Genomic DNA, 10,552 nt, shown 5'->3' with positions numbered 1-10,552 from the left:
GCGCAAAATGTAAGGGATTGTGTTTGACTGTGCTTTTAATGACCTCATCACAAGGCTGAGGAATAAAGTGACAATCTCACTTCAACCAGGCAGTGATGCGTTACTTTTTTAGGTAACTCCACAGTCCAAACCCGCCCTGCTGCTGCCTTTCTTGTCTCTTCCTCCGGTGGCGCTCACCTCACCCCTCCTCTCGGGCTGACGTAGAGAGGATCCTCCGCTGCTCACGGGTGTAGGCGACGAACGGGCCGCGGGTATAAATGGCTTCCCGGGACTCCAGGTCGTCACTGCTTGAAGCCGCAGCCACTCGACTCGATCACCAGAGCTGAACCTCAGCAGAGATAGCAGCAAGCAGGCACCTCCACGCCGCGCAGGCTAACTCGCTTTCGGCTTTGGTTCGACATGGAGACTCGTTGGTCTGTGAAGGGCTCCAACGTCCACAACTTCAAGAGTGAGTACCTTGAATGCATGTTTGATTTTGCAAATGCATTTCTGTGATTTAGCTGACATGTCGCAGGTCACTTCTATGTTCTTCTTAATAGTGAAGCAAGTGATCTGAGGGATTTAAAACTTTGAAATCACAGGAATGTTTCCTTGTTATTTTGGGCACAGCAGTCTGTGGAAAACAGCTGAACTTTTAGACTTTATTATGATTTTACGCACTGTCATTTTTACTAATACTTTTAGCTGTTTACCATTGTTCAGCATCCACTTAAATTTAAATCGTGTTTGTCAATTATGGATGTTTGAAATTTAGAGGAATGAAGCGTATGGAGAGAGCCAGAGTGCGCAGTTTTGGGGGGCATTTTAGCGCAACGATTTAGCAGCAAAGGCTCTTGAGGAAATCTAATTTAAGTGTGAATTTATGTCATTATATGAAAAGTCATTGTCAACACATGATCAAAGTTACTTCATATGCATTGGCTCACCTGTAAAGTTTGCCAGAACCTCCTTATCCAAGCTATGCACATCTTTTTTGCGCGCATGATTCTACGCTTTATTTCTCATCTCATTGGGCAAATAAGACTTAGGAAAGACTCTTCAAAGGCGTCACTCAAAAGCTCCAGTTCTCCCTCCGCGTCCAGCTCAGCAAATAGGCCAACTAGTTAACAGGTGATCTGGGATTTTAAACTATGACTTTCTTTGAAAACAGCTGAAATTTTGAACTTTATTATAGTTTTACACACCGTCATCTTGCGTAGTACTTTAAATTGCTTACCATTGCTCGACATCTATTTCGATTCTCATCGTGTGTGTCAGTTAAGGATGTGAAAATTAAAAGAATGAAGCATATGAGGGAGCCAGAGTGCGCACTTGCTTAACATCCTAGCGCAACGATTTGGCAGCAAAAGATGTGAAGGAAAGTGTGAATGTAGTCCATTACGTTAAAAGTCATCTACAGCACGTGATTAAAAGATAGTTAATTTATGTTGTCTCTCTTGTAAAGTTTACCAAATACTCCTTATCCGTTCTCTCCATATCTCCTTTACGCACGGAGGAATACAGATATGATTTATTACGCGCTTGATTCTGAACTTTATTCCTCATCTCATCTCTTTACTTTGGGGTAAATAAGACTTACGAAAGACTCTGGAAAGGTGTCTGATTCCACTCAAAAGCTCCAGTTCTTCCTCCGTGTCCAGCGCAGCTAATGGTCCAACTTGTTAAGAGGTCAAGAGGTGAGTCGCTGGAAAATCTTGCGCACGGCAGCTGAATGGGAAGTTCATCATTATTTCATGCATGTACTTTTCCCGCGGTGGCCACTTTTGTGTGCAGATATCCGAGCTGTGCCAAGAACCTGCTGCAATATTGATAAGAAGCGACACTGATCCGGGTCTGGTTGCAGGTTTTACGCGTGCCCCCTGTGGCGAACCTCTCAGCGGAAACATCCTTTTGATGGCCTGAGAACTGGGAAAGCAGGTTAATTTAATGCAGGGGGGCACGTGTGATTCACGTTTGTTGTCTCTTGAAGCTCTTTACTGTAAATTTGTGGTGATTTTTAGTGCTTTAAACTGCTGAAATCCAGAATTATGCAACCATGTCACACCAGCAATGGAGACTGGTGTTAAGTGACCCAGTGGATATGAATGGGTGAATGATTTCTGTAATGTAATCTGGTGAATTATATATGACTTCCAAAGTTCTGGGAGCCATCAACAAGTTACGGGTGAGAGCACAGCAGTGCTAAAAAGAATCACTGACAACAGCTGCAGGTTTGACAGGCAGACAGCAATGAAAGACTGGTGCCAAAAGCTGAAATCAACCTCTCTGTCTTTGTCTGTCTGTCTGTCACACACAATGTGCATGTCCACCAGACCAGGACTAACTGCTGCAGCAATGACCCTTTGCTGTTTATCCAACCTCCAATTTTGCTCTTTTTCTTCTCACGAGAATTAACCTCCTTTGTCTCTGTGTCTCTCTGCAGGTGGACTGTGTCTATGGCTGATTCTGTGGCTGGTGGTGATGAAGCCGGGCGGGGTGGAAGCATGCCCCAGGCTTTGTGTGTGTTACCCTACGCCCATGACGGTCAGCTGCCAGTCCCAGAACCTCACCATAGTGCCAGCTGGTGTGCCGTATGACTCACAACGTGTTTTCCTGCAGAACAACCGCATCACAGAGCTGCGCGCAGACTCTTTTGGCTTCGAGACACAGGTAAAAATGGCACCATCAGCTTACAGAATAGACACGTTTCTCAGTACTATTTCTAAACTCAGCCTTCAAGAAATAAAAAAGGTGAATACATTCTACTCAGATGAATACTGGGAAAGTGAAGGAAACTTTGTGAAGATTTAATTGATAAGCAGTTGGAATCAATCAATTCATTGTCTTGGAGAGAGTTTAATTGGAAAAATGTGGTCAGGTGCTTTATAACAGAACAGGTTGGGACAGACAGCAAGCTGGGGAGGCTGTGGGTCTGTGGGAGCAGATTCGCAGATACTGGAAGAAATAGCTTAGACAAAGTTTTAAAAATCAATATCTGGTTTTATTTGCAGGTATTATACTTGAGTAAGATGCCACCACTACTTCCCTAAAGCATATATGTTTAGCAAAAAATCCATTATGCAAAAATAGTTATGTCAAGGTCCACCCAAACTGGAAGACTGGTTTAATGTGATGAAAAATTACCATTCAATGTGAGACCCAAAACAGGCATGTTTTAAAAATGCTGGAAAGGATATCAGTATATCAAATTAACAGGTTTGAAGTAACAGTTAGTCCTGTGCTATGTGCTTTTGTATCTGTTGAATTCCCCAGAAACATTTTCAGACATTCTTTATAGTCTCTTATTTCTCCTCTCCCATCCCCGATCTTTTCTCTTCTTTTCTGTGCAGGTTCTTTGGCTGTACGCCAACAACATCACATGGATCGAGGCCGGAGCCTTCAGTAACCTCAGGGTGCTGGAGGAGCTCGATCTGGGTGATAACCCTCTGCATCGCCTGGAAGGTGGAGCCTTCAGGGGCCTGGAGAAGCTGCAGAGCCTGCACATGCATCGCTGCAAGCTGGCCGCTCTCCCCCATGACCTCTTCCACAAACTGTACAGCCTGCAGTTCCTCTACCTGCAGGTAAATCCAGCATGCACACACACACTCGTTCACACAACAAAAACCACATGTAAAAATAAGATTTGTTGTAGAAAGCGAGTCTCTCCCGGTACCAGCAGGTTGCTGCCTTCACAAAAAAACTGCATGCTATATGGGGACGTTAAACAACCTACACTGGTTATCAAACAGTCTCAGTTTAATAGTGATGCCTCTGTATGACCTACATAACCGCCTGCCACCGAGTTGAGATGCCAAAAAGCACTGGGGGAATTGCCAACCCTGCTTTTGGTTTTGATTATTGAAATTGAAAGCTCTTTTCAACCAATTTTTGATTTAGAATTGAAACTGTGACACCCATAGTCACTATACAGTTGCCAACTTGTAGGCTGTGCACCCACACACACTTTTATACTATGTATATTAAAGGATTGTTTTAAGAAGGTTCAGTAAGTTGCACACAATCACAAAAATGCAAGCTGAGTATAAATAATAATATTAAGACTCATAAGATCTTGAACTGAAGCAATCCACCTCATCAGGAACATTTAGCACTGTTTAATTGGACAGTTAATTTTTATAATGTAAACTTTATTTTAACTTCCATACATGCAGTACAGTTTCACATCATTTCAATTTCCATTATCATCTATACAAAACAATGACATACATCCAGATTTAGTACAAGTGTGGTTAATGTTCAAATACAATAGGATGTACATATCCAAAAAGGCAAAGGACAGGTGCATACACACATGGATTCCCTTAACCCATCAACAGACTAATTACAGGCCCCCACCTCTTTATAAATGTAGATCTTTGAAAAACTATCACTTCTGTGATTTGTTTCATCTCATACGAACAATTAAACAGTGGAAAAACAAATTTTATTTGTGTTACCATCATATTATTATCAAGCACAACTGATGGCTCTCAGATTGATTGCAGTGAAGAAATGACACAGAATGAGCAAAGTGAGCCGCTGCCAAATCTTCCTTGCATATAAATGAGTGTGTAATACACAAAAGGGACCGTGTGCCCACACATTTGCTCTTAGTAGCATTTCTAGCTGCAAGTCATATGAAACAAAATGATCAAACACAACTCTGGAACAAGGTAGAGGCCGATCTCACCAGTGGATAGAAGAAAATACGACCAATACATGCCTGCTTCTTTAAGTTGACCTCCAGCCTGATGACTGAAAATTATTAAAACCACTGACAGCGCAACATTTCAACTAAACATCCAGCTACATGAATGTACCTTTAAGTTTCATCTGCAATTGTGTGAATACTCTCTTTTATTAACATTAAGTACTAGGAAAAATCATGACTGGACAATGAAAAAATACCAAACTCTAATCCTTATTTATATAGTATTTAACACTCAACACAGCAGAACTAAATAGCTTTAAAATACAAGGTGTACTATATAATTAGATTTAAGATCAAAGATATTTATTGTCACAATGGTTATACAAGTACACTCATGTGAAAATGCTCTATTGCTAAATGCTCTATTACAAAATAACAGTAAATTAAGTAATAAAAGACAGAAGAAGAATAAAAATAAAAATATACAATAGTAGAATAAAATGTACTCACAAAATTAAATAAACAATACAAAAATAAAAAAAAGGAACATGTAAGAAGACATATAAATATACAGGAAGTGACTGATTTCAATACACTGAAAATTAGATAAAATTTTTAAAAAGTTATTAGCTTGCTGAGAGTTTTTAAGACGTCACCTGTACTTTTTTGGCAGAGTTGTTCTTGTCAGTCTTTTGGCAGCTGACAGAGAGATCTCAGCTGTTGGAGAGTCCTTGAATCAAGCAATTTAATCAGAGAGTGAATGCCTTCCAAGATGGCCTTTTGAGGGAATGAAAAAATCTCTCCCACATTCAGTTTGGTTCCAGGCGGTAGAGGTCACTTCTGACCACTGCAAAGCTACTTTCAAATAGGATGCTCCCGGAGTGTACATATATGGTAACTGCAGACTGCAGAAGTGAGTTTTCTTCCTCCCATCACACCTGATAGTGATGACTGACTGAAACAGAGACTATGGACTCCAGTTCAGTGATTTCTAAAGGGGAAATCATATGTCACATATACAGCCAAGATCGTCTAATTAAAGGGCCCTTTCTAAGTCCCACCCCTTTTTGCTCTGTGCTGCATTAACAGTTGAGGAAGCCTAGTAACTAGTGGCACCTTGGTTGACTTTCTCCTTTCCTGTTTCCTGTTATTAGTTATGTTATGTTCTGGGCTTGTCTATGTTGAAAAGAAAACAAAAATTTGAAGATAGTTGCTAGAAGTTGCTCAGTGAATGTGTAAAAGCAACATATAGCCACATCTTAAGTTCGCAAATGTTAGCAAAATGCAAGCTAACTAGCGAGTGAATGATTAATGCAGATTAGCTAGCTAGTTAGCTTGTGTTTTGCTAACATTAGCGATCAGATGTAACCTGCTTGTTAATGATTGGTTGGTAGCTTAGATTAGCTAGCTAGTTAGCTAGCTGTTTTTTTGTACTATCAGATGCAACTAGGCAGCTAATGATTGATGTAGATTAGCTTGCTAGTTAGCCAGTGCTTTGCTAACATAAGATAACTTAAGATTTGACTATGTGTCTCTTTTAGAGGCCACCCAACAACATCTTTTAACCATCAAAATTTGATTGGATTTCCACCACAATAAATCTTGTGTTTTGACTTTCCTGCAGGAGAATCAGCTCCACTTTCTGCAGGACGACCTGTTCTCAGATCTGGTCAACCTCACCCATCTCTTCCTGCATGGAAACCGTATCCGTGCACTCTCTGAGAACGTGTTCAGAGGCCTGGTCAACCTGGACCGCCTTCTTATCCACGATAACCGCATCAGGCAGGTCAACCGTCGGGCTTTCCGCGATCTGGGCCGCTTGACCATCCTCTACCTGTTCAACAACTCTCTGGCCGAGCTGCCCGGCCAGGCCATGAGAGACACCCAGGGCATCCAGTTCCTCCGCCTCAATGGCAACCCCTGGTCCTGCGGCTGCGAGGCTCGCCCCCTCTGGGAGTGGTTCCGCAAGGCCCGCATCTCCTCATCCGAGCTCATGTGCACCTCCCCATCCCATCGTCGCGGCCAGGACCTCAGATTCCTCCGAGAGATGGACTTCGCCCTCTGCCCTCTGCCTGACCCCGGCTCTCTGGCTGGAAGCACCACCACCACCTTCAGCACCAAGACCCGCTGGTGGTTCTCAAAGCACAAGCCCGCATCTTCATCCAAGGCGTCGTATCAGAAGAGCACGGAGACGGTGAAGGCCTTCCCCTTCTCTGCTGTCAAGCCTCCGTACCTCCCCAAAACCCCCTCTGAGACCTTCTCATCCAAGTACGAACTGTCGGAGCACGAGGTGGCGCTCCCCAAGCTGGACCAGGAAGAATACTGGGCCAACTATGGGAACGAAGACTCCTCCGTCCGCTGCTTTGAGCTGGAGTGCCCCCCAGGCTACGACGCAGCCTTCCCCTCATCCTCCTCCTCACCCTGCACCCCATCTCTCCTCCACCTCCTCCTTTCCCTCTTCATCGTCACATTCTCCCTCCACTTCCTCTTTGGCTGAACTCCTCCCTCCTCTGCACCCTTTTTCTTCTCCAATTTCTCCCCCTACTCTTTCCAACTCTAACAAAAACCTGGATCTTGATTCCTTTCAGTCACCTCCTTGACTTGCAGGAGGTGCTATGCTGACGCAGGAGACAGGCGAGGCAGCGGGGAGTTGTTTTAAAGAGCAGTTGGGTTGAGCAGGATAGGGTTTCAGTGTTGAAGTAGCTGCTGCTTGTTAGTACAGGCTTTATAAAGCCTAGGTCACATCATGGAGTCTGATGGTGACGGTACAAAGGCAGAAACCTACAACAACATCATGAAACGATAAAGACACAACTCACACACAGCTGGTGGTGTCTCCTGATGTTTTTTATGGTATCACAGCTGGAAACAACGCAGGCGTTGTGACTCATTAACAGCTATTTTCTATATCAACCACCGCGCGCCATCTCTAATTTATCATCACTCACTAATTTATTTATTTTATCATGAAAATAGTGGTGATTAATGATACCAGACATAGGAGAAATATGTGGATTAACACATATGATGAGAGGTTTGGGAGTACAGAAAAGAAAAGTAAAGAACTACAGAGAGACGTGTGAAGCAAACGTGAGCTTTAGATATTCATCTGAGGGCAGAAAAGGATGGAGAGGATCATTAGTTTTGCAGCCAAGAGCGACTCTCCTCCTCCCTACTCCTTCAGATTCAATATCTCGTGTGATCCCAGAGATGCCAGCAAACCACCGCCCACACTTTGTACATATCGCACATCATCATCATCACTGTAAATACTCTCTTCACATAATTTCTCTGTATTTTAGATTAGCTGGATTTTTAGTTTTCATTTAGTACCATTTAGTGAATAAACAACAGCGTGTGGTGATAGAAGAGATGCTTAGATTGTAAATGGAAGCAAACAAGTGAAATGTGGAAACTCCTTTTTCTCTCCCTTTATGTTTTCACGTCTTGTCTCTTCCTCTTGCAGACAACCTGACAAGTTCAATTTAAGACTTTGAAGACCTTTTTAAGAGCATTACGAATGCAAATTAAGTAATTTCACATCCATAAATGTACAAAGTACATGCACAGTTTGCATGAATACTTATTGGTTCAATGTTTTTTTCATTTATTAGTTGTTACAGTGTGATCATTCACCTCCAGCGAGTACCAATAACATCATCAGTCAATTTTAAAGACCTGTCAAAATCATATTTGAAACATTTTAAAAGATTTTAAAGCCTAAAACTTAGATTGTAAATTTTAGACTTTTTAAGAATTTGCAGAAATGCTGTAAAAACTTGTTTCGAAAAGATTCAGTGAGACAATATAAACATATCAGAAAACTTATGCTCACTCGCAAAAAAACAGAAGGCTTGTACCTCAGATTCAGATGTTTTTTTTTAAATAGGAATTCAACAACAGTAAGCAAAAGAGGAAAGAAAGAAAAACAAAACACAGCTCCATCATAAGCATCATCATAATTAAATAATCAGAGCAATCCGGGCACTCCAAAAAATAAATAGAAGCGATGAGGGTAAATTGCAAACATTTTTTGACCACTACGCGTCTTCACTGGGGCTTTCAAACATGCAAAAGTATATTTAAAAGGGAAAAAAAAAAACAGAAATACACACTAAAGTGTTTAACATTAAACATATTAGAAAGTTTTCAGTTGAAGCCCCAGATCTTATTGAACACACCTCCTCTGCCAACTGTTCCTCCTACAAATCATATGTGGGTAGAGAGTCCAATCTCCACACTCGCAAGATTAACTTTTTTGCAATCACCATTCCAAACTAAAATAAACTGCAATTTTTTCATATTTATTGGCAAAAGACAGAGTGGCTATGAGTGGATTAAGTTCCCGATGCCTCACATTTTGATCTTTTTTGTGTGAGTGACCCACTTTTTGTTGTGTGAGTGGGACTGGACAGTTGCAGACTAATAACCAAAGTCCTGAGAGGACCAGTTTGATCAGGTCTCTTCTTAAAATGAGTGCCTGTGTGCATGTGCCTTTTTTTCTTTAAAAAAAAATATGGCCTCTGTCTGTCTACTCCAAACGGATGCAGAACAAGGTAAAAACGACACCAGGGCTGAATCCTACACAGCTCTTAGTGTAGTTTGAAGCCTCAGGTCTCTGTCCTGCGGTCTCCTGTTACACTACACTTTGACCTGCGATTTGTCTCCATCAGTGTGACTGTGTGTGTGAGGATGTGTGTATTTTTTTTAACTGATTGAAAGTTGAAAAACTCTTTTATGCACATCTCAGAGACCCCAAACTGTTTCACAACTAGAGCTGCAATTATTCATTGATTATTTGTCGACTATTAAATTAATTGCCAACTATTTTGATTTGGATTAATCATTTTGAATCTTTTCTCTTTTTTTCCTAAGAATAAATGTCTAAAATCTCTGATTTCAGCTTCTCATATGTGAACACTTTCTTGTTTCTTTACTCCTCTATGACAGTAAACTGAATATCTGTGGGTTGTGGACAAAATAAGACTGTCCAGGGCATCATTTTGAGCTTTGGGAAACCAAATTTTCACCATTTAGTGACCTTTTGTGGACCAAAAAACTGATCAGTTATGTGAAAATAATTGTTTTCCATTTTATTTCTGGCGGGGTCCATCTGATTTCAGTCATATATATCTGTATTTTATGATACTACAGACCACAGACATTCAAGCTGTCAAAAATGAAACCCCCCCCCCCTACTAGAGCTGTATTTATTCACAGGGATGAAGTATTAACTCAGCAATCTGTTCAACATAATGCCAACCTGTCTGTGGTCCTCTGCATTATTCATGCAGGCAATATGGTCCCTGTCAACCTCATGTGTTAATAAGTTCACACTGTACCGATCAACCCCGAATCATGACTGTGAGTTTCTGCCTAGAATATGAACGATACTGTGATGCTGTTAGATTCTGTATTTTTTTCAATGGGAAAAATGTGCAGAAAGTGTTTTGCTTTATTAGAAAATAAAGAAACAATCAAATAAAATTGCTGTTTGTCCATTCATGTCTTTAAGTGCTAAGAATGCTGAAAAAGAATAGGAAAACATGAGCGAAAAAGTGGCACACAAGCACAAACAAAATACATTTATTTTGTTTTGTTTTGTTTTTTTCTACATATATATTTTATTTTATTTCATAAAATCAAAATTTAAATCAAGTATACAAATAGTTATAGACAGAGGAAAGCTTAAAATTGATTCAGAGCATAAAGATGATAGTAGTCTAGTGTTGTAACAGTTCATTCTGTCTTGAATCAACGCACTAAACAGAACTTCTACATAATTAATATTTTACACTTTCACACTAAAAGCACAGTAAAATTATAAGTATGAATCTGCTCAGCAGCATTTGTCTTTTATTTTGACATTTGATAGCTTTTTACCATCTTTGGAGAAATAAATCATTCAGTCAGAAAGAAAAA

At 40.8% G+C, this 10,552-nt stretch overlaps 1 protein-coding gene across 1 annotated transcript; it reads left to right on the top strand.

Moving 5' to 3' along the window:
* The first annotated feature begins 299 nt into the window (after positions 1-299).
* Positions 300-8,265, top strand: rtn4rl2b (reticulon 4 receptor-like 2b). The gene is made up of 4 exons (XM_084718397.1): positions 300-448; positions 2,423-2,649; positions 3,330-3,560; positions 6,255-8,265. Exons 1-4 carry the CDS (start codon positions 400-402, stop codon positions 7,125-7,127), a joined length of 1,380 nt encoding a protein of 459 aa, XP_084574523.1. The 5' UTR covers positions 300-399; the 3' UTR covers positions 7,128-8,265.
* The last annotated feature ends 2,287 nt before the right edge of the window (positions 8,266-10,552 follow it).

The sequence above is a fragment of the Lutjanus erythropterus genome, chromosome 5 (assembly GCF_056507025.1).
Source record: "Lutjanus erythropterus isolate fLutEry1 chromosome 5, fLutEry1.hap2, whole genome shotgun sequence".
Classification (NCBI taxonomy): Eukaryota; Metazoa; Chordata; class Actinopteri; order Lutjaniformes; family Lutjanidae; genus Lutjanus; species Lutjanus erythropterus.
The sequence above is the reverse complement of the archived record's forward strand: the minus strand, read 5'-3'. Positions and strand labels throughout refer to the sequence as shown.

Bases quoted from the DNA above. Each gene is read 5' to 3' on its own strand.
- rtn4rl2b (XM_084718397.1), top strand. From the start codon at position 400: ATGGAGACTCGTTGGTCTGTGAAGGGCTCCAACGTCCACAACTTCAAG. The intron at 2,650-3,329 runs GTAAAAATGGCA...TTTTCTGTGCAG, and splicing joins CTTTTGGCTTCGAGACACAG to GTTCTTTGGCTGTACGCCAA. The intron at 3,561-6,254 runs GTAAATCCAGCA...ACTTTCCTGCAG, and splicing joins TGCAGTTCCTCTACCTGCAG to GAGAATCAGCTCCACTTTCT.